The 26,545-nt window shown below is 49.8% G+C and overlaps 1 protein-coding gene across 3 annotated transcripts in view; it reads right to left on the bottom strand.

Moving 5' to 3' along the window:
• DIS3L2 (DIS3 like 3'-5' exoribonuclease 2) overlaps positions 1 to 26,545 on the bottom strand; it is a 184,637-nt gene that overhangs the window by 3,819 nt on the left and 154,273 nt on the right. For all 3 annotated transcript variants that reach the window (XM_039556845.1, XM_039556846.1, XM_019284708.3), the window contains exons 16-20: positions 6,217 to 6,400; positions 4,954 to 5,040; positions 852 to 999; positions 612 to 742; positions 279 to 383 (exon numbers count right to left, since the gene is read on the bottom strand). In XM_039556845.1, the coding sequence (XP_039412779.1) occupies positions 279 to 383; positions 612 to 742; positions 852 to 999; positions 4,954 to 5,040; positions 6,217 to 6,400 (655 nt within the window). The remainder of the gene's footprint in view (positions 1 to 278; positions 384 to 611; positions 743 to 851; positions 1,000 to 4,953; positions 5,041 to 6,216; positions 6,401 to 26,545) is intronic.

Below are 26,545 nucleotides of genomic sequence, written 5' to 3' on the forward strand. Positions count from 1 at the left end.
AGATCAACCCCAGCACGTCACAGGGAGAAGCTGGTCCTCAGAGACTGGGCTGATCCAGACCCCCCCAGTCCCTTGTGCCTGCCTGGGCTGAGGGATGGAAGGGAAACTCCAGGAAGGTTCCCTCCCCTCTGGCTGGCCCAGCTCGGGCACAGCTCTGCCAGTTGCAGGGCTGGCACAAAAAGGTACCAGGACAGCCACTGCCTGCAGTGATGCCAGGCTGCTGCAGCCCTCGCTGGCAAGGCAGTGTTGGTACTGTCTCACACTGGTGAGGTACTTACATTGCAGTAGATGCGCTTCTGGACTCCAAACTTCAGCACCAGGACATCAAAAGCCTTGCTCAGGACACCCATCACCATGGCTTCTGACTCCAGAGGACCACATTCCTGTCAAGAGACAGGGCTGTCACTACACAGTAGCTCTCATCCAGCAATCCCCAAACACTGTCTCCAGGTCCTGGAATCCAGCAGTGGTGGTTGCTGAGTGTGTCCTCTCACTGTCTGTCTTTCCTAAAGCCAAGTGGGCAGACACAGCCCCCTTCCCAGTGGCATCTAGGCTGGGCCTTCCCAGAGAAATCCAGAGATGCCTCGGGAGAAGATAGCCTCGGGTCTTACCCTGACAAAGACGGAGAAGAAGAGGTCAGCGCTGAGCTCCTGCACCCTCTTGGAAGCCATCTTCCGGTCATTGCAGTGATCTGCCTGCTTTTGGATGGCCTCTTTCTCCATCTTGAGGGGAGCTCTGGCACCTGCAAAGGGGACGAGTGACAATGACATGCCCATGTGCTCTCCTGCTACAGAGCCATGCCATGGCCCCTGTCCCCCAGTGCCCAGCCCATGCAGGGGAGCAGCACACACCGAGCGAGGCGGAGAGCAGGCGGTGCACGATGATGTCGGCGTAGCGGCGGATGGGAGAGGTGAAGTGAGTGTAGAACGGCACATTCAGGGCGTAGTGGTGAAAAAGGGTCTCGTCCTCCAGGACACCGGTGCAGAAGTAGAGAGCCATCTGAAGGGGGGGAGAAACAAGGGGAGGTGTGAGCAAGGGTGGTGCCATGAGGCTGGAGGGGTCTGGCTCTGCGGACACAGTGCCAGCAGCCAATGTCCCTTTGATGATGTCCTGTCTGCTGGTGGTCCTTCACCTGCTGCTCAGTTTGAGCTGTGCAGGGACAAGGCAGGCACTGCAGAAACTGAGCACAGAATAAAAGAGAGCTCTGACTGCCAGCTGTCCCTGCCTGGCCCCAAGGACTGCATCAACTTTCACATCACCCATGGGTCTAAGCCGCTTCCTGCTTCTGCTCAGGCCCTGGGGCTCATTTGCCATCCTCCCATCTTCCAGGGGAGAGTCCAGCTGAGATGTTCTCCCACCAAGGGGCCTCACAGAGCAGCTCCCATGCTGGCTCTTTGGTTCTGGGTCTGTCTGCAGGCTTTACACACCCATTGTGCATGCTTGGAGAGCACTGGGAGCTGGGATGAGTGGCTTCCAAGGAGGAAGAGAGAGCCCTGCTGTGATCCCTGCTGCTCCATCCCACCATGACAGCTGGGGAGCCAAGTGGCTGAACTGCCCATCTAAACCAACACCAGGGCAACAGCGGCACCACTGCTCAGCAGCCTCTTCAGCAGGAACCTCTCCTGTGTCATCCCACAGGTTACAGCTTTTATTTTCACATCTGTGAAACACCAGCTCTCAGGGCTGGGAAAACACCGGGGGCCGAGCCCAGGCGGGGAGGGGAGGCTCTGCAGGTCAGGGGGGTGGCGGCGGGGTCACAGCACAGTGGCGATTGAATGAACCCATTTAAAAATAAGAGCAAGTGATTTAAAAAAAACAGGAGTAGCCAGCTCTGATTACAGAGTCGTCCTGGGATCCTTGGTTTGGGCAGCTGTATCCTCCGCTCTCCAGGCCAGTGGTGCAGCCAGCTCCTGCTGAGCAGCAACGCACTGATCCGGGCAAGTAAATAGAGCAGGTTAAAAAAAGCAGCATCAGTCCCAGTCTTATTATGAGACCTAAGAGCTGGGATAGGAGCTGTGGTGGCTGCCAATTTCCACAACCCAGAATTAAATTGTTTCTGATGGACTCCACGAAGTACGGTCTCCACTCAATTAGCTCGGCTCCCACCGAATGCGGCTGGGCAGGGAGACATGCCGAGCTCCAGAGGCTGCTGCAGGAGGGGATGAGTGCCCTTGTGCTGACAGACAGCATGAAACCACAGGGAGCTTCCAGGCACTTGTGCCAGGCTTCTGGGCAGAAGGGAGGAAGGTCCCTACAATGCCAGGCACTCAGAAAGCAGAGCACCAGTCAAAGTGCTCTGAGAAAGACACTGAGAAGGGCCCATCCCTGCCCTATGCCTAGCAGTGTTTCAAGTTATGCCCCACCTTGTTTAAAATTAGAAAAGATGCTGAAGGCCCTTTGCTGCTTGCTGTTGCCTGGAGCACTTTGTCTTGATGGATGTGCTGGCCATTGTGGGGTCCAGCACCATTTTGGACACCCTTTTGGCAGCTTATGACCCTCACTGACATTTGCAGCAGCTTGGGTATCACAAGAAAAATACTCCCCTAGGCCACGGAAGGGTTACACCCTGCAGGGAGCCCCGCCTGACACATATCTGACACCCGTCCTCTCCACCGTGACAGCACAACCCGGTGACATCAGCCTGGCATGAAGCAGATGTTTTCTCATTAACAGATTTGACTCACAAGTGGTCTCAAATCCCCAGGGTTTGCTGCAATCCCTGGAGAACTGCGAGGAGACTGGAAATAAATCAGCCCCAGCCAACCAGGGGCAGCTTTGCTCTCACGGACAGATTGAATCCCCGAATGACTGAGCCCCTGAAAAATGGTGTGTCGCTGCTCCTTCATCTGTTACAAGGCTCCTGGCATGCCAATCCAGGCATTCCCTCAGGCACACGCATTACCAGTTGCTTCCCAATTCCCTCCTCCTCCAAGAGGCTGATGTCTTGACCACCAGTACGCAGTGAAGAGGGAAGACACAGACTTGGCACGACCAGGGGTTAAACCTGTGGACAGGTTGTTTAGGCTGATTTAGCTGCAGCCTTGTCCCTGAAACATCAGCTTTATCACTGGGAGCTGGGACGTATGCAGGGATACAGGTGACTTCCCACTGCCCCGACCACACGGGCTCGCTGCACCATCTGTCAGGGCAATGGCCCAGCCCTCGCCACCGGCCTGGGCCCCTCAGTGGCTGTGCTCTGCAGCTGTCAACACTCAAATCTGTCCTCTGCCCCATGAGGGACTGCAACATCCAGCAGGATGGGGCTGATTCTCCCATCTGCTCTCATGCTGGTGGCAGACAGCAAAAAATATACTCCTCACAGGGAAAGCTCATTCCTCCTGGAAGCTGTTTGCCCCTTTCCGAGGGGGTTTGCCTATAATGGGAGTGTGCCAGGCAACAGGTTTGCCACATATGAGTGGACTGCACAGCACACCTGAACACACAGGCACCTTTGTCTTCTGATGATGGAATGAGGCTAGATCCTGCCAAAATAATGTCTCGTGGAATATCTCCTTTAAAAGCGCCTCTTTGTCTGGTGTGTACTCTGCAGAAGACTTCATCCCCAAAACCTTGATACCTCTTTCATGTAATGATCTAACATGTATTCACAGGGCTAAACCTTAATGAGAGCCACTGTGAGGTATCTGAAGGCACTCCCACCACTTCTCCAACCACAGTCTCAGGACACCACAAAGGCAAGATCTCAGCAAGCCAGTGGGTCCCCAAAAGCCCATGTCCCCCTTGGTGCCACTGCAGAACCCAGTTACTTTCTCCTTGCTCATCCACCCTGGCCAGCAGCCAGGCTTGCTTCACGTACTGCTACTGGCAAAGCCCAGGCTTGTGCCACAGTCAGCATGACCAGAGAGGGACTCAAAGGAATTTGTGTCACCAGTGTACCTTCCGCCAGAAAAGGAGGATGTGAGAGATGAGACCAGGATAACCCAAAGCAGGACACGGGATCTGGGACAACACATCCAGCTCCAGAGGACACTCCCTGCTCTTTACAAAGCAGCCCTCCTGAGCTGGACACACATGAGGGGGTGATTTACTAAATGGCCTCATACCCCAGTCCCAGTTGCAAACAAGCATTAAGTCCCAGAAGCAGGACTTCAGGCAACTGCTAATGAGTAAATGAAGCAAATAAGCTAATTAGAAGAGTGACAGTCAAATGAGTGACGTTGGGAAGATGATTCATTCCTGCAGTGATAAGCAGGCCACAGCAGAGAGATAATTTCAGGAATGTGCCCCTTCTCCCTATTGGGTAGGACTTTCCTCAGAAGACGTTGTGCTGTGCCTAGCTGCAAATGCAGGTGATGCCTCACAAGAACTTTTTTTGATGGTGATAAACACCCAAATAAGTGTCCTGAGCTACAAATGCACCAAACATGACAACTGGTGTGAGCAGCACAAGTCTCCATTGCAGAGACTGTCAAAGAAAGCCACCTGGGCTGGAGGGAGACCGAAGGGTTTCCAGAACTTTCCTGCTTCCAAGAGCAGGTACCAGACTGTGCTTATGGCCAGTTCCACACCCCTACTCTTAATTCCTTCTTTGGACCAGTTGGGATATCACAATGTGAAGGAATGGCACAAACACGAACCATGGAGCTCACCACCAGCTCCTCACAGGGTCCTTGTGAGTCTCCTAACAGCCCTCAGACAACTTCAAGGGTGAAATATCCCAACAGGGACACTGTAAGCAGTGAGGAAAGACTCAGCCTGACCTTGCCACCCAGTGAAGCTTTGTTGCTCAAGGGATACTCCCACGGCCAGCTGCACAGGGCTGGAGGCACTGGACGAAGCTGCTGGCAGCTCTGGAACACCACGTTCAGTGTTCATTCACTCCCTCTGTGTGCAACAACCAGCTTGGTAACGCAGAAGGGGTGAGAACTGAAGATGGAGCCACAGCAGAAAAGCTACAAGCAGACATGCCCGACAGCACAGCGCTGTTCTCACCTGCATGGGCCTGGAGAACATGTAGGTCAGCACTTCTTTCCTTGCTCTGGAATATTGGTCAGCACCAAATGTTTCACTTAAGCTTTTCTGGAGGAGAAAAGAGAGAGCATTCAGTGTTGGCATGTTATGGTGGTAAAGGGACCCAGGCAGATCTCACTGGTGCTAACAGCAGCCTGTCAAAGCCAAATTCCCCTTTTTCCTGCAAATCCCCTTGTAAGCCAAAAGGTGCACATGAAATTGGGCTTTGCCCAGCAGCCCAAGTAGGACTGCACACACGGTCCTGAGCACCGGCTCTCCTCTGGGGGTCAATGGCAGGGAGCACCTGGGGCATGGGGACTGCTGGCTCTGTCCTCAGTTGTGCAGCGTGAGAGAGAGCCCGTAAACTCTCTCCTGACCTGTGCCTGGCTCCCATCCAGCTTCTGAGAGCTTCAGCACAGGGACTAATGGGACTCTGGGGAGACATGGATATGGGAGGTCACTGCCTGGGGCTAGCAGTGAGGAAGGGCTGGAGGGTTCAAAGTACAGGAGAAGAGCTGAGTGAGCAACCTTGCATCTGCTGACATAGGCTGGGCACAGCCAGCAAATGGGGAAAGCAGTCCCAGCTGATGGAGGGGCGTGCAGGAGGCCAGCGGGGATGGGATTAACAGAGGATTATCCACAGTCCAGTTGCGGTGAGTAAAGAAAATCCTGGAACCTGCGCTGTGCTATTCAGCTGGAGTTCAGCCTCAGGACACGCTCAGCAGAGGAGTGGTTGGATACTTCTTGCACTGGCTGCATCTGACCTTTCCCAGCACTGCTCTCCAGTCCTTCCCAGTCACCCCGCTCCCCACCCTGCCCTCCCTGAGACCTGCAGCAGCCCAGACAGAAACAGCCCCTTGCAGAGCTACTTTCCTTGTGGTATGGATCAAATTCCCTGCCTAGGACCTGCCCAGAGAAGGAAATCTGAGTGTCTCAGTGAGTGCTCTTGCACTGAAACATCCTTCCCATTGCAGAGAGGGCAGCGCAGGGGTCACTTGCAAGGTCCTTCCCACCCTGCTCTAACCTCTGTGCACAACATGGCTGACCAGGACAGGCTGGGCCACCCCTGCCCAGCACTAATGGGATCAACAGCGTGTGAGGGAGGTGTTCCGTTTTGGCATGGCATAGTTGTCAGCTTTTCCTGGGCAGAGAGGGACAGAGAATAAAGCACACGCTGCCACAAACACACCACCATGTAGCTGCCCACCCGCGGCCCCCATGGCCCTGCCAGGCCAGGGCACTCACATGCAGGGTCCCCGCACTGCTGAAGTCAATGTCGAGGCCGACTTGGTTGCAAAAGTCCATGAGGTCTTTCAGCAGCTTGGTTTGGGGCGGGGGGTGGCGGCGGAGGAAGGCCTGCTTGGGGAAGGAGCGGTAGATCTGATGGGCCACGGCCATGTTTGCCAGCAGCATGAACTCCTCCACCAGCCTGCGGCACGAGAAAAACAACCCCAGGCCCCGGTTAGACAGGGGAGGCCCCCTGGAAGCCAAGCCAGTCCACAGTGATGGGAACTAATACGACACAGGGGGACAGAGGAGCAGCTTGCAGTTGCTGTCATAAGCACAGATTAGCTGTGAGACTGCAGCAAATCCCCCCCAAATTCTCACTTTCTAGCGGAGGCTTCCCCAGGGACTCAGAGTAAGCTGTCCTGCTGGTGCAGACAAGCAGAAGTCAGTGATAAATTGACAGCTTAAATTAGGATAAAATAATCTCCCTTTAGGTCATTGTATCTCCTGAAACGCTTGACAAGCAAAACAAACGCCATGTGAAAGATAGCACGGAAAACAAACACACATCTCTGTCTTCCTGGGCCAGAGAAAACAGCATCTCGCTCGCTCCCCCATCCCAAGCTCGACATGTGTGGTCAGGCCCAGCCACCGAGCCCTGCCCCACGCCAGGCTCCCACCCACAGCACAACACAGCACTGTCCCCAGGCAGGATAAGCCACCAGTGCTGCTCCAGTGGGGCTGCCTTTGGCATCCAGGAGATGCAGGGACTCCACAGGCTCCTCTAGACAACCTGCAGACTGGTGGGGTACTCCAGCTTGGGGTGAGCCCCTCACTTTCCATCTCTGAATGTACATGCATCGCATGGAAACCTCTGGGGCTACACAGTGCTAAGGAAAGCAATCCCAGCACTAGGGATCATTGGTGTGTGTATGGGTTGTGCTACCAGCAGCAGGGCTGTGCCACGGGGACTTGTTTAACTGGGCTTGATAAGCAAGAGATGTGCTCAACTGGGCTTCCTGCTATTTCCTGCATGTATTCCCAGGGCTCCTAACTGGTGCTAATTGCCAAAAAAGATAATAGATTTACAGAAGTAACCTCATCCTCCCAGCAATGCCTGAGTGAGCTGTTGCTGATTATGCCAGCTCAGCCTCATCGCTCCTGCAGGCAAAGCAGTCATTTTGCAGGGCTGGCTGGGGCACCAGGGCTGGAGCTGGCATTCCTGCAGCTCCCAGCCCTGGCCACTGCTGGGGAGACTGGCCAGGTGAGATGTGGAGGATGCTGCACTCCTACAGCAATGATACATTCCCAGCCTGGGAGTACTTGCCAAGAACTTGAAAGGAAATAAAGACAAGCTCAGCGGAGGAATAAGCACCTGACAGTGATAATCAGCAGTAGAAATATTAGTCTTTAATGGGAAGGAGCTCCCTTATTAAGAGCCCTGTGGATTCTCGCAGAGGGTTTTGTGCCAGAGGCCAACACTTCAGGCCCCACAGGGAGGGCAGGAGGGACATCCTGGCCCAGGGGCAGTGTGGGCAGGACGGGAGCAGCACAGCCTAAATGGGAATGGGCTGCCCGCCCTGTCCCCTGGAACACCTGCCCATGGGGATATGCTACCAGAAGCCACGGGCTGGGTCGGGGGTGGGCAATGCCCTGTGACCCGAGCAGGATCAGGACACACTCCTGAGAGGCCACGTCCAAGAGGGTTGAGCCAGGCTCTTGCTGTTCCTGTGCAGCTGAACCGGCAGATGGCAACCTCGGTCCCTCTATGGCCAGCGGCTCCAGGGGGTGAGGGACAGTGTGGCCCCGGGGCACTGGGCACCCCGGCCGTGGGACAGCCAGTGGCAGCCAGGGGGCTACGGCCCGGCCATGCCCATCTCCTGAGAGAGGGTGACACACCACTCTCACACCAGCGGCACGGGAGGGACAGTGGCCTGAGGACAGGTGTGAGGCTGTGCCAGCCCATGCTCACACCTGGGAAGCCCTTTCTGCCCAAGCCAGGTCACAGCGAGGCACGGAAAACAGGGCAGACTGCAAAAGGCAGTGCCTCTCCTTCCCATGGGCTTTGGTGCCAGGAAAGAGGGAGACATTTCCAGCATTAGCCTCAGCTACACAGATGCACACTCAGGCGAAGGTTGGCCATGGAGTCCCAGCATCTCCCTTGAACTGTGGCCTCTATGGAAGGAGATGCAAACCCGTTTTTAAGGACAAAGCAATAAATACCTGTGAACAAAACCTCCTCTTTGTCACAGGCAACACGTGCTCATTGCACATCCCAGAGATGAACACTGAAAGCAAATGCTGCAGCAGACCCTGCCATTCCTGTTCCTGCTGTGCACTGAAGTGTGAAGTCTTCATCTCTTATCTACAGTGACACTTCTGGCTGGATGCAATTTCTACCTGATTATTAAGTTCTGCATTTTGTTTTACCATTCTGGGGTCTGGGCTTTTACAATTTCCTGGAGATATCCTCATTCTGATGTTGTAGGTACTGAATGGAAGCTCATACCTGAGCACCCTCCTGCCAGGGATGCTTTTATTCTTGAAGTAAAACTAACAGCATAAACTACCCATTTTGCTCTGCAAAATCCCATCCTGGGAAGCACCCAGGAGCTTTTCACCCATGACAGGGTGTGCAGGATGTGACTATGGATATTCAGAACTGAAAAACTATTCTTGGTCTCTCACCCAAAGGCAGAGGCAGGCTCTGGGAGATGCATCTGCAGTTCGGGCTTTCAAGGAGCAGGTAACATGGATAAGGCTGGACACTGTCCTGTATTTGGGAGGAAAAGAAGCCCCAGGATCTGATCGGTTGGTTTGTGTCAGCTCAGGTTAACGAACCAGAGTGCCCTGGAAGGCCACAATTCCCTCTGGGCTGAGGCCAAAACTCCCTGCAGGGACAGAAGGTCCTTCCCAGCTCTGGATCTCTGGGGGGGTGCTCCCCAAATGCACCCTGCTGCAGCAGTCCTGCAAGCTTGAAAGGGAAGAGTGTGGGGCTGCTCCCTAACTCCTAGTCAGATTTGTTCTAAACATCAGGAGTTCAGGGAGAGGAAAGCAGCTTCCAGAAGGCACAAGTCACAGTTGGGGTAATCCAGAGCATGTGAGAGCTTGCCAGGGTCAGAGGGAACAGGCTGGGGACAGTGAAGGAGCTTGCACCTGTGCCTGGAGTTAAGCCACGTCACCTCTTCCAGCAGAGCAATGGGGTCCGGGGCTCAGGACACAAGGAAGGAGACAAGATCTGGATGAAACAGCTCAATGTGGTGACCTCACTGCACCTGAAAGGAAAACCTTATTCCCAAGAGGAGCTCATGCTGAGACTGCATGGGATGTTGGTGACTCAAGAGGACGAGCCAGGACTAGGACTGCCCATGATGCTGGCAAGGCTTCAGGTGCTGAGGAGCTGGAGGGCACAGCAAAGCTGCTGCCTTCCTGCCCTCCCCACGTGGCCTTTCAGTTGCACTTCTAGTTCATGTTCTCACCAGGGCTTCAACTCAGCAAACACTACACTGTGGCTTGAAGAAAAGCAATGGATGCTGGGGCTGGTAGGAGCAGAGGACGGCTGGCAGAGCATGGACTCAGCCCAGTGCCTGATGTTGCTGGGAGCTGTGCTGAAGCCCTGCAGGTCAAACGACAAGAGGTTTTGGGGTTTCTGTGGGTTTTTTCTTAAAACAGCCGAACTTGGACTCTGGCTCAGTGTAGCTGGCAGACAGAAGTACAAAGAAAAATATTTCATGGCTAAAAAAACGGAGACAGAAAGACTGGTCCATCTGAATGCGCACTGAATGAATCCCATGTGAAATGCATTCTAACGGCATCGCTACAGTTTCCTCTGGATTAGCTGAGCTATCCTTGGCTCCTGGCTCCATAAAATCCCATAAACAATCTGATCTGAACTTTTGCCCTTTCTGTGCTGATGTGAGGTTTCCTCTGCCGTCCCACAGACTGGGCTAGGGGTCAACAGGTGGCTGTCCCTCCCGTAGGTGCCTGCCCCTCCCATAGGTGCCTGCAGATCCCAGCTGTCCTGCTAACCACGCCGCAGGAGGAAGCATTTCCAAACCTGTTCCATGCATCATTTAACATGTGCACATGTGAGGGGAAGGAGAGGGAGTGATGGGATGGCTTTTGAGCCATATAACATGTACATCTCCTGTCAGCTCTTTCAACAGTCAGATTTTGCTTATGAGTTATGTGGATGAAACTCATCCTCAGCCTGCCTTATGCAAGAGGTCAGATGGAGTGTATGGCTTACACTCACCTCTGAGTTTCAAATGTGACCAGGGCATGCCAGTGCCTACATCTCACCAACTTCTGGGGAGACTTCAAGCTCCTGAGATGGTCTTAAATGCAAGTCTTGGTGCTTTTCAAAGTATCTTTCATAGTCACAATTTCTGTAGGCCAACAGTCACCTGTGAAACCATCCAGCTGAAGTGGCTTGATGACATCTCAATTACAGCCCCAAATGCAAGCTACTGGGCTGTAACTCCTCTCAGACAGCTCCTTCCAGCACCAAACATCTATGAGATGTGGAAAGAGGAGCTACACATTCAGACCCTTGACCTGCTTTAGTATTAGCATTACTATTTGCTCCACTGAAGGTTAGGTAGACCCTTCTCAATCCCTGGATAGCAACCTTGAAAAACTACTGACGCCCTCAGCAAGTTGTTTGTTTGATGGCAAATAAAAAAATGTTTTCTCATGGCAAATCTCTGCAAAGAGAGGCAGGGCAAGTAAAATGCCTGTTTGGCTGCTTGTCTCCATAGCAATGCAGCTAGGCTGCACAGCAGCCATTGAAGTGCCCACTATCTCTGATTAACTTGACAAATGACATTAGCTAAGCAGGGTTTGCCGAAAGGGAGAGACAAGGAGTACTTTGTGTGCAATCCAGTAAGTGCAGGAAGGAGGCAGGCAGCTTCCTTAAAGCAAAAGGACACTAAAACACCTGCTATTCCACAAGGGTAACAGAACCAGGGACTTCAGAGCAAATGGCAGTGAGGTGGGGCTGGACAGATAAGCACAGCTTTTCCCCCACACTGCCTTCTTCACCTTCATCCCTTCCTGCAAGATGTAACTGATGGGTACATCCAGGTTTTGGAAGAGTTATCACAGCTGAGGTGTGAGAGAGAAACCCAAAACACTACACAGCTCTTTCATGGCAGGGTTCTTGGCTTTTGACAGACTGGAGAAGTTGGTATTTTCTTCACATGTAGCTCATTGTGGAAACCTGCTCCCAAAAGGACAGAGCTGAGCTGTTCTGAGCTGGAGTCTGAGCCCCCCTTCCAATGGTGGTACCTCTGGCTGGGTGAGCTGCCACCAAGTAATCCCCAGCATCTTTTCAGCAGCTCAGACTAGAGCCAAATGTGACCAACCACTTCTACAAGGGTTACCAAACTTCTTTCTCCTAACCCCTTACAATAGCTCATCTGCTCCTCAATCTCATCTCTCCCTCATAGCACTTACTCCCTCCTACAAAAGGAACAAGACTTCTGCTGTTCTAATTTCTTCCCATCTATGCATGGATTTACCATCCCAGCTCAAAATGGGTTTGTGCTTCAACCTGCAGTCAAAGGCCTCTGGTTTCTCAACCTGTATCTATGTGCCTGCCTCAGGTGTGTCCAGCTCCATGCTGCGTCCAAGCAGGGCTCCAACAGTATAGCTTTGAAAGCATCACACTTGAACCAAACAGTGCCACGAGAGGCTGGTGCTGAGAAAGGCAGGCCTGATGTGTTTGTGTGTGTCTGAGAGGGCTCTAAAGACACTGATGGATTCATGTTCCCTTGCTAAGGGCAGTACACTGCTGAGAGCCCGCACTCTTTGCTGGCTTGGAGGGGATAATTGCTACAGCACAATCTCATAACAAACAGAAGATCTACAGCCACCTCCTGCGAATGGGACTCTAAATCCTGCTGCATTCACCCACAAAGTCACCTTCCACAAAAGGCTGCAAATAGTCCTGTTCACATCCAACAGGAGCAGCATCAGCTGAAGGAGAACAGTAAAGAAAAAGCACCATGGCTCAACCAACAAACCCTCTCCAGGGTGTTAAGTCCAAAGACGCTGGATGCGGTATGACTTTTTCTTCTTTTCTTTAAATCGTATTCATTTATTTTTGATTACAGCTCTTCCATGAAGCAGAGGAACTTGAGAGGTTTCTATAAAAGCTCTTCTAAAACCAACATTAGCTAATCCCACATCTCCTGAGAGCACAGCCAGTGACAGAATCATGCTCTTTGGTGAGTAGCTGGGCTGGCACTTGCAATGGCTCTGTTCCATGCAAAATTATGCAAGAACAGTGTGCTGTTTTCTTGGTGACACTCTGCCTGTCCAACAAACAGGAGCATCTTCAGCCATCCACTCTGGAACAAAACTGCTGCCTGAAGAGCCATGAAAATCAAATCCCCTATTATCCAAAAAAATTGGACTGCAGTGTTACATATGAGCCTTGCAATGTTGGTGTGGAGCTCCTGTTGCCAGTGACAGTTGCCAAAAGACCAAAAGACCTACTTTTTTTTGAAAGAAAAAGTAGTAAAAGGCAAGAATGCTGGCGGTTCATGGCTTGATGAAAGTCATTTGTGCTCCTCTCACAGCTAGCAGTAGCCTCGCACAAAGCATAGCTGAATAATGGAATTACTCCACTTTCTGAGATTGCTCAATTAGCTCTTGGTTAAAACTGCTAACATTGAAACTTGATGAGAATAGCAGCTCTGAGGCAGTTTTAGATTCATTTCTTACTAAGCTAGAATGGCTTTCCCCTATAATGAACTCCCTTTCCGGGGTATAAAGAATGCCCTTTATATTAGCTATGGTGCCTTCCCAGTAATAGATGCCTACAACACAAATGCATGGGGAGGGTTCTCTGAATACAAATGTCACTTATGGACCACTCTCACACCTTGAGGCTGGAAATGCCACAAGACTGCTCTCTTTGCTTTATCCAAATTATCTGCAGTACAGTGGAAAACTGTTTTAAGCTCTCAGTACTGACGCTGGGCTCTTGAAGGCATTTGGCATGATTAGGAATTAACTGCTCAAAGCCTGATGTTCTGGTTTGCACGCAGGGATTTAGACCACTAGAAAAACCTCAGCCATTTGCCTGAGTTCCTGTGAAATTATCAACGTCACTTTGCAGCCCTGTTAAATGAAATTGCTGACTTCATCTGGCAGCACAACGTCAGGCCAGACGTCACAGTGCTGGATGGCATGAGTGGCCACAGAGCCTTTGGCATCTCTTGTCTCTCAGCTCTGTGGGTGGAAAATGCACCCTGCTTGGCCTGGAGCTCCTCACTCTCATCTGGGGTTCATATGGAAGGGATAAAGTCAACACCTGCCTGTCCTACCATCCTCCATCCTGTCTTGATTCAAATGGCATCACTGGACTGAAGTGTCAGTGTTGCAGAGGACGCAGTCACTGCGGGCTGTGCCTCTTCATTAAAGGTTAATGACTGCAGTCTACTCCTTTTTGTGCAAATTGGTGACAATCTTCAGACTCCTGGCATGGTGCTGAAGTGCCCCTCTGTGCCAAAACAGAGTCTTCAGCTGCTGTGGGCCAGGGATGAAAGCTTAGACCTGCACCCATGTGCTGGGCCACACACGATGTGGAAGCACAACTTCAGCAGGGTTCCTCATACTCAGCTCCAGTGTTCTCCATAATTTTCTCAGGGCTATCATATCTTTGAGCCCAGGGCAGAGGACTTTACCCTCAGCATCACATACAGAGGGAGATCTCCATCCAGGAATGGCCTTCCTATCTCAAGAAATCCCTTTTTTAATGGGCCCCAAAGAAGCCCATGGAGTGCTGCTCGCTCAGTGTGGGCACACAGCCTCATACACATCCCCTTCTAGGAATGCCTGCAGTCCCCAGGGCTGCGTGGCACTGCCACACCGACCTCGCACCTGTGCTGGGTGTCAGCACTGAAGTGACAGCAACGTTAAAAACCCTCCCTGAATGCACAACCCCTTCACCTTTGTGGGGAAGACAATGTGAAAGAGTTCGCAATCCTTGAGTTTATCTCCAGGAGCTGCGCAGTTTGGAATCCCAGCCCCACTTCCCACAGATCTGTGTCAGATCCATTTTGTCTTTCGAAGGAGCCACCAGCTCACCAAGATCTCATCTCTCAGAGGCAGCTATGATGGGAAGGGCCCTGCTCCCACTCTGCAGGGCCACAGGGAAGGGATAAGGATGGATCACTAATGCACAATGCTCATCTAACAGGTCTCATGACAGCGATGGGCTGGCAAGCCTTACATCTGGGAATGCATTAGGATGCTCCCAAGCAAGGGTGCTGCCCAGCCACCCAGGGCCAGAGCAGGGACCTGAGACTTGAGTTTTCTCCAGCCCATGGCAATTCTTGGTGGGTGAATGAGCTCAGAGCCAGGCTGGGGTTGGGATGGGACAGAGGAGAGGGGAGATACCTCACAGCCAGCACCCACAGCCAGACTAGACTGGCAGTTCACATTCCTGAGACATGCAGTCTGATACGGCACTGGCTCCGAAATCACGGCTTATGACAAGACACATAATATTAATGTCATCCAGAGTCTGGCTAAGAGGAGAATGGAAAGAATTCCTGAATGAATGCAGACAGCCCCTCTGCTGACGGGAAAGTCTCCAGCCCCACACATTAGGCCAGCATTGCCTGTTATCAGACTGCCTTTCCCACTGGAAGGAGGAAGCAGGAATGAAAGGCACCTTCCCTTGCCATTAAAAGTTTATGCAAGTGATTTATGGGTCAGAAAAATTAGCAAACCCATTGCTGAGTGCTCCATACAGCAGCGTGTGTTACGTGGCTGCTGACCAGAAATGCCAAGACCCATTAGGTGGAAGCAAAGGGCAGCACAATGGAAAGTTAAAGATGCTTTTTGCCGATTTAATTAATTAGCCAGGTCTTTTCTCCATCCCCTGCAGCCTTCATTAATGTAATGTTGAAGTGAAGAAATATTAACAATTCAGACAACACATTAATATTAACACAACACCTGCAAAATGCAAATGTAAGTCCATTAGGTAAACATGATCTTAAGCCATTGAGGCAGAATTAATACTCTGACATTTCCTAGCACAAGTATCCTGCAGAAATACTCTCCATCACTTATGCTCCATTCTAAGCCATGGCCCCTGGTACATGGGGGGCTCCTCATCTGTTACTAGTCCCTGAAAGGATGAGAAAAACTTACATTTCCATTAAGACATTTGCCTGTTCCATATGGAAAGTGTCTTACTAAAGCCATGTCATGAACCAGAAGGATCAAAAGGGATTTTTAAAAGGATTTTATCTCTGTGCCAGCAAGGGATGGAGATAAAACCTGAGTCTGATAGCTTGTAAATATTAACCTACACTTGGGAATGCTCCAGAACATCAGCTTTCTATTATGGTGGTTTCATCTGAGACAAGTTTTCATTAAGGGAGAAACAAACAGTTAATCACCCAGAGAACTGATAGTGCCACAGGGAGTCACAGAATGCTGGAACTAGCCTTCCTGTTCCACATTCCCCATCAGCTAATGTCCTCCCAGACATTCCTGCAGAGGAGACACTCACATCCTGTGTGTGTTACATCCTTCAGCCTTTGGATTTGCTTTTTCCCAGTTTACCTGACATTAAGGAGTTGATTACTTCCAAAGCAGGAGACAATCTGATGGATAAGGGGGAAATAAAGAATACTGGATGAACATTCCAGACTAGAAGCATACTCTGAGATAGTCAATGACTGGGAGAGCATACATCTACCAACCAGGATGTGATCCAGGGACAAACAAGAAGGAGTCTGCAGAAACTTCATGAAGAGATGAATAACAAAAGGTAATAAAAAAAAAAGTTTAAAACACCAAAAACATGGAAAGTAATCTACATAATCTGGCAGCCAAAGGCAGTGGTGGCATGAGAACTCAACATACACCCCTGATGTTCATGAAGTCAAAGTCAGGCAGTGACTTGTTAACTAATGCCCTCTTCTGCTCCAAATCTCTGGTCCAAGCAATGCAGGATAACTTCAAAGTTGGATCAGGTTGGCCTTTTCCAGTTGAGTTCTTGCAATCTCCAAGTTCAAGTTTCTCACAGCCTCTCTGGGTGCCTGTTCCAGTTCTTAACTATGCTCACAAGTGTTGTTTGGGCTCATAGGAAGAGACCTCCAGGAGAAGCAATCACTCAGACTGGCCAGCCTTCAGCAAGAGTCTTGCCAGAGGACGACTGCTCAGGAGAAACTGGCTCCAGATCAAGGGAATCAGAATGACCACTGGGACTACTGGTTCTGAGAAGATCCGTGTCAGAAAAACACATGCAACTTATCAAGTTCCCAAGGTCCCCAGCAGACAACACCCAAAGGCAGGTGCTCTCTGGCCATGGGATGCTCTGCTGGGGGTGCTGCTTTCCAGGCAGGGCTGTGGATCAGGGCTCACAGCACCGCCCAGCACTGCTCTGGTTCAGCCTCAGATTTGCAGTTGTAGCACTGAGTGTGGGCAGGTTAAGGGGAACAGTTGTATCAATACAGAGCCAGGGATCCAGCTGGCTCTGGCTGTATTATTCTTGGTCTGAAATGATTGCAAAGCACAACACATGAACCTTCTGGTTACCAGGATTTTCAAAGACATGGAAACCCGAGGTGGAGGGGAATAAGGTACGGGGGACACCGACAGCCGATTGGGGTTAAAACAACCAATAAAAGTTGGCAGGGAGATGTAAGGGAAATGGGCAACACAGAATTTGGGGGTGATGTTTTCTAAATATGCTACTGAAATACTCTGGATAACTTCTGCTTTCAAGCAGCCTCTTGGCAGATTAAAATGTCCCAGAAGGTTTTACATCCAGCTCCTATGATCTTAAACTAAATATTAGGTGAGAGAAATATGCTTCTAAGGAAAAGTCAAACATAGCCCTGAGTAAAAAACAATGATCAGGAGAATGAACGTATTGGGTTTGTTGAATATACAACTAACATCAATTTTCTTGCCCAAAAAATAAAGCCAAGGGAATAAAATGCAGAGATGAGCAGAATGGAAAACCTGCAGGAAATTTAGGCAGTCTGCCCCCACCCTGCATATTTCCCCAGGCAGGACTCTCACCCTGTCTGGCCTCAGCCGGCAGGCTTGGAGCTTTGCCTTGAATTCCTAAGAGAGCCTTACCCCCTCTGCAGCAGGACAGGCTCAAGGCACAATGGGTCTTTTCCATCTGTAACCTCTCTCCCTTGACTTTTATGTGCATCGATTCAAAAGCTGTTTGATTTACTGATGCAGGGGCTGTGAAGAGTCTGGTTTGGTCTAAGGACAGCCTGAGGTTAAAGGCAGCAATGCAATTTCACCACCCTGTCCATTACAAGAAAATGATCAGATCTGGATTTATAGTCATGTTCCAGTGAGCCCACACATCACAGCAGGCTGAAATTAGCATCATTTACACAACAGGATTGAGGAAAAATGGATAAACATCCCACTGGAGCTGGACACCCCATAGAGAAAGCTGAGTGGTGTGGGAGCAGGTCCTGAACAGCACCTTGGAGGGTGTGTGTGGCTGTGGGTGACAGAGAGCTGTTTGTCTCCAGATGGAGCTACTTCCAGCCAGATGGCAGATGAGGATAGATGAGGCAGTTCAATGAGACCCTAACAGGTGAGGAGGATGAGTGGCATGGGACCTATCACTGTAAGCAAAGGAGAATCGTATCCTTCAAGTCCAGAGATGGATATGACGACTCTCCAGAGCTGGATTATTAAGAAAGGACTTTGTTTCATATCCCAGTTCCTCTACTGAGATTGTACAGAAGTGAGAACAAGCTCTCTTGATGCCAAGGTCTGCAAAACCTCATGTGCTGCTGGGCGAATTTAGCAAGTATCTCCGTCCCTGATTGTCACAGTCATAACCTGGTTACTCCAGCTAGATCCTCCACTGACTTTTATGGATCCCTCAGCTGCATCTAAGAGCAGAGAAACCAGAGCTAAATCCATGATGATGTCCTGAAACTGCTCCCGTGGGTCAGGGTTTTACTAGATGAAGGGAAGCTTGGTTAGAATTAAGACCCAGGTGTGATGAAGAACTCTTGCAATGTTACCTTCCAACTCCTCCAGAGTTCAGCAGCACAGATCAACCACCTGAAAAAATCTACCATCACCAGAAAGCAGACACACAGATAGATCTGTCAGCACATTTGTGCTGCTGAAACCGACAGATCTCAGCACTGGATCATGGTAAGATTTGCAACACTGTCATCTCGCAAAGCCTTGGAAGTGCCTTTTAATCCCTGGAAAAGGAGCACTTCAGGCATCAGTTCTTGACTTTGCATTTGAATGTTGCAAAGCCAAAACAACAACCTCTCTTGGAGCACAGGGCATATCCTAAGATGCCCTGGAGCTTTCTTGTCCTACAGACATTGAGTAGTAATCTCCAAATGACAAAACAGAAATAAAACCATATATCCTCATGCTTTGGTGAGCCTCCAATCCAAGCCTGACAGATACCTGGCTCTGGGTGTTGCATCTCTCAGACTGCTTAACCCTTGAATAAACAGGGGAAATGTACATTTAGACAAAGCCTGGCTTTATCCCTTTCCCCCTCCAAATCTAGTTTAAAGCTCTTTCAATGAGCCTTACTAACTCCTATGCAAAAATCCTTTCTCCCCTTTGAGACAGGTCACCAGCAGGCCTGGTACTGTGTAAAGCAACCTGGGATCAAAAAAACCCCAAATTCTTCAGTGACCCCAGGCCTGGAGCCAGGTATTGATCTGCTCCTTCTTCCCGTTTCTTCCCTCATCATTTCCTGTAACTGGAAGAACAGGGAGGGCATTGCCTGTTCTCCTGATCCCTTAGTCAGTTATCCCAAAGCCTTGAAGTATCTTTTGAATATTCTTGGACTTCTTGTTGCAACAACATTGCTGCCTACCTGAAAAATCAACAATGGATAATATCTGAGGGCCATACCAGGGCAGGAAGTTTTCACTTTTTTAACCTGGCCCCAGGGAAGCAGCAGACTTCCCTAAGGAGTGGGTCCGATCTATGTACTGGGCCTTCAGCTCTCTAGCAAGGGTTACTCAACAACATCCAAGTAAAAGCTTTGGGAGCTTCCTCCAACTGATCAACCTGTTAAATCTGGACAGCTGAGAAGGACAGTGAAGCTCCATCAGATGCCCTTCACTGACCAGTTTCTGCAGGGGACAAACCCACTCAGAACCACTGCCTGCAGCAGCAGCATGATTGTGTCAAGAGGTGTTAAGAGAAAGGGGACACACAATAGTTAAAACAGACAATCCAAGTATCTGGAAAAGGGCAGGGATTACAAGAATCTGGTAACCCACCACAGGGAATACAACAGCTTCTGTTACTGCCCACATTACATGTGCTCACTTACAGCTGTCTGGACGTGACAGACACCAGCAGCTTCTGTGAGTGCTTGTGGGAGCATGTCCCTCCACAGCAAGAGAGGCACCAACCCCATTTCAGCCTGAGCTTGCTCCATATCACACCAAGACAGATCCCATACAGAAAGGAAACAGTTCGGGAGTGATGCATGGATGGGCTGAACGTCAAAGCATGGGAAATACAGCTTAGGGTACGTGCAATCCAGGCACATTATACCCTCTTTGAAACTCACTCTCCCATTGTTATTTAACATCCTGCAGGTTTCAGCCAGAGACTCCCGTCCACGCCCCAAACTGGCCTGGGTATAGCTTGGGAAGACGAAAAGGAGCTTGAAATGAACTGTGGAAAGATTTAAGTGCTCTAACTGCTGCTTTCCAATACAATTTTCCACTTGGGGCAGGGGAAGGGAAGGAGGAAAGCCTGACAGTAGTTGAGAGCCAGTCACAATTGTGACAGGTTCTTCTTTTCCATTTCCAACCAGCTCACAGGCAGAAGGAGCACTTTAACTTCCATTAATTATCACAGCCTTGTTCCAGCCCAGGGTTTCAGCGCAGCAGTGGCAAACTCTTAGGACCTGTTAGAAGCAGGTCCTGCCTCAAATTGTGCTACACTGCTCGGTGCAGTAAAACTCTGTAATTCATGGAACCAAGAGCTACTGCAACTCTTCCTAGAGTACCTCAGTTTGAAGCTAAGGGAATCTCCTGTAGGCAGCACCAGTTCTGTCAGAGAAGAGGATCACACTAACAACTTCTTGCACTCCAGACTCTGAGAACAGGTTAACAGCCACTTAACAGATGGATCTCTTGCACACCCAAGCTGTACACACAGAAAAAAAGGAGATTAACAGAGGAGAACATCACTTCTGTCTCCTCCCTGGCTACCAGAGACTCCTGTTGTAACTCTACCACCACGTGAAGTTTATTGCATTTATTAGTCCTGATCACTGGATGTGCAGCTTCAAAGTGTGCACGTGGTGTTCAGGGAGATGCAGACAGCTCAAACACACAGCCCTCACACAACTGAGGCAAAATTATTATGAAATATTGCTATGTGGTTTCTCCCACTTTTTGGCTTCATTACAAACTATCAATGAACATTATTAAAAAATAGCTGTAATTGAGATGTGTCTGTGCAGAGACTAAGATGCCCTAGCTCAGCATTTCAGCCCATGCTGCCCCATGTCCCTTCCTGCTCCTCTGCCAACACGGCTGATCCACCCTCAGCTGGTCTCCCCTGCTGAGACCCAGACCCAGTCCCTGCTTCCAACCACTCCCAGCATCCAGCTGCAGGTACCATGCCTTCATGCTCACTGATGACAATATGTGTCATTCTCCCTTCCCCACTTGATAACAGACCTTTCCAGAGCTGCCCCCTCTGACACTCATGATTTGCAAACCACTCACAGGTATTTCTGGCATTAAGTAATGAAAGGAGGGAGATGCTACTGCTGCTGCTGCTTGATGCAGCCAGACCTGCTTCCCAGGGACCCCACAGTCACCCCAGCAGATGCTGGTGAGCTGTCTTGGGATTCAGGTGCTTTGTGGCTCTGAGTGGAAAACAAGCCCAGCCACAAGCATTGTTTCCCTGCCTGCACCACCTGGAACAGCTGATGGCTCCAGTTACGGCAAATTTACCAGCCTGGAGCAGGTGAGGAGCAAGGCAGTGTGCAAAAGGAGGAAGGGAGACTGACTGTGAATTCAAATTTAGAGTGATTGGGACATACTGTGTGGGGATGCTGAGGTTCACGAAGCAGCTCCACATTCAGCTCTGAGTCACACAGGAACCAGCCTGGGGAGCAATTACTGGTGTACAAATGCTCTTGAGCTGCAACAAAAGAATGGCAAGGAGTTTCTCATCAAAACCCCTTGAAATCTTTATCTTGCCCACTTAGGCTTGGGAGGATACTTCCTTCTTAGACAAATGAAGCCTCAGCAGAGCATCTGGGATGCTGGAGAGGAAGTGTCCAGTGACGTGAATCAAGGGTGAGCAGCAGCCACTGCAGCACAGCAGCAATGACAGCCCTGACAATATCACCCCATTCCCATGCCAGCACTTGTAACTGCAGGAACTACACTCCATTAGGAACAAGCTGTTCCCCTAATTCAGTCCTCCTGCCTCCTCTGTTAAAAGATTTTCCTGAAACTGTGTAGGGCTTTGACTAGCCAAATGCACTTTGACATCTGACTTCAGCCCTCTAGCTGCCAGTGCATCACCCCCTGCAAGCCCAGCCTGGGCTACTGAGAGCCATAAGGCAAGGGGAAATCCCTGAACCACAGCCTGCTCCCAAATCAGGTCTGCAGCACTAACGAGCTCCCCACACTTCAATCTTCCTCCCTGCATCCTCACACACAGATGAGCTTTTTATTCTAGAAACCCCATACACTACTCTAGGACTGAAAGGGAATTACATTACAGCAAGCACACGCCCAGCTGCTCATTTTGTATGTGCTGACAGTCTCGTTTCAACTCTACTTTCTATGTTTAAGGTGTTAATGGGAACCTTGATGCATTTCAGAGGGAATGTGCACAGATAGAAGACAGATGCACGAGTCTAAAACCTGGCTCCCAGATTTCATATCAAGTGCTGGATTTGTTTATATCCATATGATACAATCTCCATAAAAGCAATCAACCACCACCAAAAGGAGATGTTTCAATATCTGCACAGCCTTCTCACACTAGGCATTAGGTTTGCTTTTATGATGCAGAATAATAGAATGGATTTCTTCCACAAGTTCCCAAATGTTGTTATTAAGTGTTGCTTCTCTAATAAAATATGCTGCAACATACAGCAGTACATGATGTGGCATTTACACAAGTCTTTTCTCCATATAGGACTTGCTGGCTTTTAAACAAATCTGTCTCTTCTATACACTACAGAAGCACAAGATGAGTAATTACGTTCTCTGCTTAATAATGTTTTTGCAGTGGCCAATTTAACAGCTAATCTCCACAAACCTCTGAGATAGTCCCCCAGCAGCTACATTTGCATGTTGTAATCAAGTCTTGCTATTAAATCATACTTTGCAACAATAGCTGAGCTGTCAACGACAAAGCAGTGGCTCTCGGCTCTTGCACTGGCACCATGCAGGCGAAAGCCCTGGACAAACATGCACAAAACCTCACTGCTCTGCCAGCTAGGAGGGCATCCCTTTGCACTTTTGGGAGCTTGGAAATGGCTACACCCATGACGGATCTCAGGACAAGCATCCCTTGTCTCGTTCTGCTCTCTGGTCAGTCAGCTTGCAAGCTGTTTTCTCCAAGCCTGCCTGCTGTTCTCTGCAGTGATGCAAAGCCAAACTGGTTTGGTTGTGGTGCTCTGCTGTACTTCTCTAACTGCTTTTTATGGTGTCCTTAAAAGCTGAGCACACTGGGTCTAACAGAGAGACCCCTCTGTGGCAAAGGTCCTGCCTTGGCTGCGTGGGCAGAACAGCTTGTGGAGCCATGTTGTGATCAGAGCACTGCATCCCTCAGGGTTAACCATGCTCCTTGAAAATGCCCTGCCCGATTTCCCAGTTTCTTTGCTGTCCTTGTTGATCACAGTGCAGCAAGAAGATATGGCTGAGAGAGAGGGCAGACCAGCACCAGCTCAGTTAAGTGTCCCTGTTAGTGTCATCACAGTTTGGCTGTGGAGCCATGAATAGCTGGTGTGACATACAGCATTAAACAGAGATTTGATCTTCCTCCACTGGCTTCGACCAGGGACTGATCCTCTGCTCTGCACTTCCCATTTGCCCTCCCAAAACCTCATCCTCAAAGAGACCCACATAAACTCTGGCTTAGCTCAGCATCATATTCCTGCTCCTGTACATTCACTGAAGCAACATGTCCCTTCTCCTCTACTTTCCCACAACCTCAGTTTTCTCTCAGTGATTGTAAATATCTGAGTGACCTGAGTGCATCTGTCAAAGAACAGCACCAAGAGGCAATTCCTATGAATTCCCTGCAGCAAACATCACTGCACTGGTCCAGTCTGTTACTGGTGCCAAAAACTCTTGCTCTGAACCAGATTCTGACTCTCTGCAAAATGCTGCAAATGTGCAATAAATAGCAGAGCCCTTTTGAATCCTGCCTTTTGCAGTAGCCTTACCAGAGGCAGAGTTTCAACACAGCAACGTGGATCAGCCCTACCCAGCCACATCGATTATGTCTTTCTGTCCTAATGATTGTTCTACACATTAGCACAACATTTATTTCTACCTTGCTGTGTACTTCCCATTTATCCAGAAATCTGACAAGGTCTCCTTCCTTTTAACATGGAAACACAGGGAAAGGAGAATTTCTTGCTGGAATTGGCTCACTCTGTGAAAGTAGACAGATCAATCTACATCCAATCTGTCTCACTAATTGTTGGAGGCTGGAACTGACCTGGGGCTGGCCTGGCTGGGAGTGAGTGTGTGAGCACGGGCAGCCTGCTCCCAGCTTCTCCTGCTTTATGCTGCAAACAAGTCACACCAGACTTCTTTGTGAATGGTGGACTCCGTCTGCTCCCCTGTCACCCGGACACTTGTGCCCAGCCACACGTCACCAGGGTGTGCCTGTCTGTCAGCAAGATTGCAAATGAGCACTGAGCTTAAACAAAGCAAGAAAAACTCATTAATGATAAGATGTATTCTCCCCACCTCACTTTAGGTCTTATTTTACCACAAAGTCCTTCTCAGAAGTACTTCCAGAGGGGCTAAGCCAGCGTGATCTTTCTTGAAAGCCAGGACAACTGCACGCGTAGCTGATCACTAAATCGATTATGTTGAGATGAGCATCAACTCTTCTACTACATCAGATTGTTTAACCTGGACTATCTCAGCAAAATGAGATTATGCCAGAGATGCAAAATGTACAAGAGCTCTGCCAGAGCTGGTTTTCACCACGGGGGTGGTGCGATGAGCAGTCAAGATGTCGGTCTCTGCTCAGCTCAGTGGAGATAGAAAGAAATATCTACAGGCAGCCCAGAGGCAGGCAAGAGCTCTGCTGTAGAAGGCAGGAGTGAGCAGTGATCCGATCAGTGAGAGATGGTCAGGAACAGTTAATCACTGCTGTGTTCAAGTGTCAAAGTTACTGGAGGAGCTGGAGGGCAGAGAGCAAGGAAAGGAGGAGGGGAAGTGGGGGATTCCGTGTTGCTCAGCTCACCAGGCCAATACCCAGAGTAGTGTGGCCCTGCAGAAGCAGCAAAGCCAGATAAGACCTGAGCCAAGCTAAAACCCAGGCTGGGTTCTGCACCTGCCTGTACCAGCCAAACGCCATGTGCAGGTAATCATGCCCACGGCAGCAGGGCTTTTCAGTAACTGAGAGTTGAGTGGCAATGCTAAAAGTTCACTCTTCTCTATTCCCTTCTGTTTGATGATGGCAAAGTGCTTTACAAATGCTAATAAAACAGTCCCTGCGGATTCTTGTTCTTTTTTGCTCTATGGGTGATGGTGGAGCAGAAACAGATTACGTGGCTTGCCAGAGACCATGCAAGGAACAGCCTCTGAGTTGGGAGCTGACCATGGAGCTCCTACCCCAAGTGTGAGCTGGCGAGAGGTCCAGTGGGATCATCAGAGAATAGGACATTCCCAGAGGCAGAAAAAGCTTGCAGAACATCTTGACCAATAATGAGGCTGCTCATTTAAGAGTGCTGCATTTCAGATGAGACAGGTGAAGGACACAAAATTTAAGATGTTCAAAGCTGATCTGAGGAATTTCGAACCATCTTCCATTAAAATTAATGGAAACATTAATGCAAAGTACACTCAGATCCTCAAGCAGGTTCTTTTCAAGCAAGATCTTTCCATTAACTTGAAAGGAAGTTGTGCCCAAATCCTCTTACATCGCTGGGAATGTCTGAGACAGGCGAAGTCAGGTTACAGATCCATTAGGCTCCAGATTGACTAATGCATGGCCAATTGAAAGAGGTGAAAGTGCTAAGCTGTAAAAGGAAGTCCACTCGGGGTAACCTTGATTGGGGAGCTGAGAACACAAAACATGTGTGTGACTTGGAGTTCCTTTTTTTGATGGAGAAGTAGGGAGGTGTGGAGGGAGTGGAGTCCATTGCCAGGCTGATTTAGCTGCTCTGAACTGTGGAAAAAAACCACTGAAAAAGCAGCAGCTGGAAAAGTAGAACTGTGACCTTAGTTGCTCAGGAGAGGGTAAGAAGAGATAGTTCCACTCTCACCCCCAAATTTGTGAGGACATAATTTCAGTAAGGTCCATGGAATGCCCAACTCAGCAGAGTACATGGAGAGAGGAGAGTTGTGTCAGTGCAAAGCTGGTCTTTTACATTAACACAGCAATGTGTCAGGAATTTAAGACTAGGAAGATTATTTCACCAACTGATGCCCTGTACCTGGAGGCCTTCAAGTAGCTATTACTCTGTTAAAAAAGACTTGTAGGGTCTAAAACACATTCCAGAAGTGCATTTGTCCTTGAAAGAGAATTCCCTGTTCTTCTCTTGGCACAATTTCCCAGTTAATCTTTCTTGCCTTTCAAATGCATGCTTCATTTCTAATCTGAACACTTCAGCTTTCAGCCATCAGCTCTTTATGAGAGAGCAATCCCAGCTGGCTGACAATCCACCCGGTTACTCCAGCTCACACTGCCAGTGCCCTGGGGAACCAAGGTACTTAGTGCTGCACAGACCTTAGAGGTCCTGCCCATGGCAAACTGAAACCCTCGCTCCCTCTGGGCAGACAGTTCGGATCCAACAGCAGGAATTCGAGCAGGAATGGCAGGTTTATCCCCAGGCAGAGCATCCCTCATCACAGCCAGCTCCAAGTACTCAGGATTCCCTTCATCACCTTTGGTCTTACCCCACTGTCTGTCCCTGCAAGCAACTCTCCACCCTTAGTTTGTACCCAAAGCACCTCCTGACAAAGCAAGAGAAGGTGGCACATCCTCCCACCCACTGTCCCAGCACTCCTTGCTTGTATCATCCCAGGGTGGCCAGCAAAACCTGCTACTGGCAGAGAAGTCACTCTGCACTATGCCTATACATTCAAGGACACAGAGACTAAGCCAAAACAAGGACTCCTTT

Source organism: Corvus cornix, chromosome 9, assembly GCF_000738735.6.
Source record: "Corvus cornix cornix isolate S_Up_H32 chromosome 9, ASM73873v5, whole genome shotgun sequence".
In the NCBI taxonomy this organism is placed as follows: Eukaryota; Metazoa; Chordata; class Aves; order Passeriformes; family Corvidae; genus Corvus; species Corvus cornix.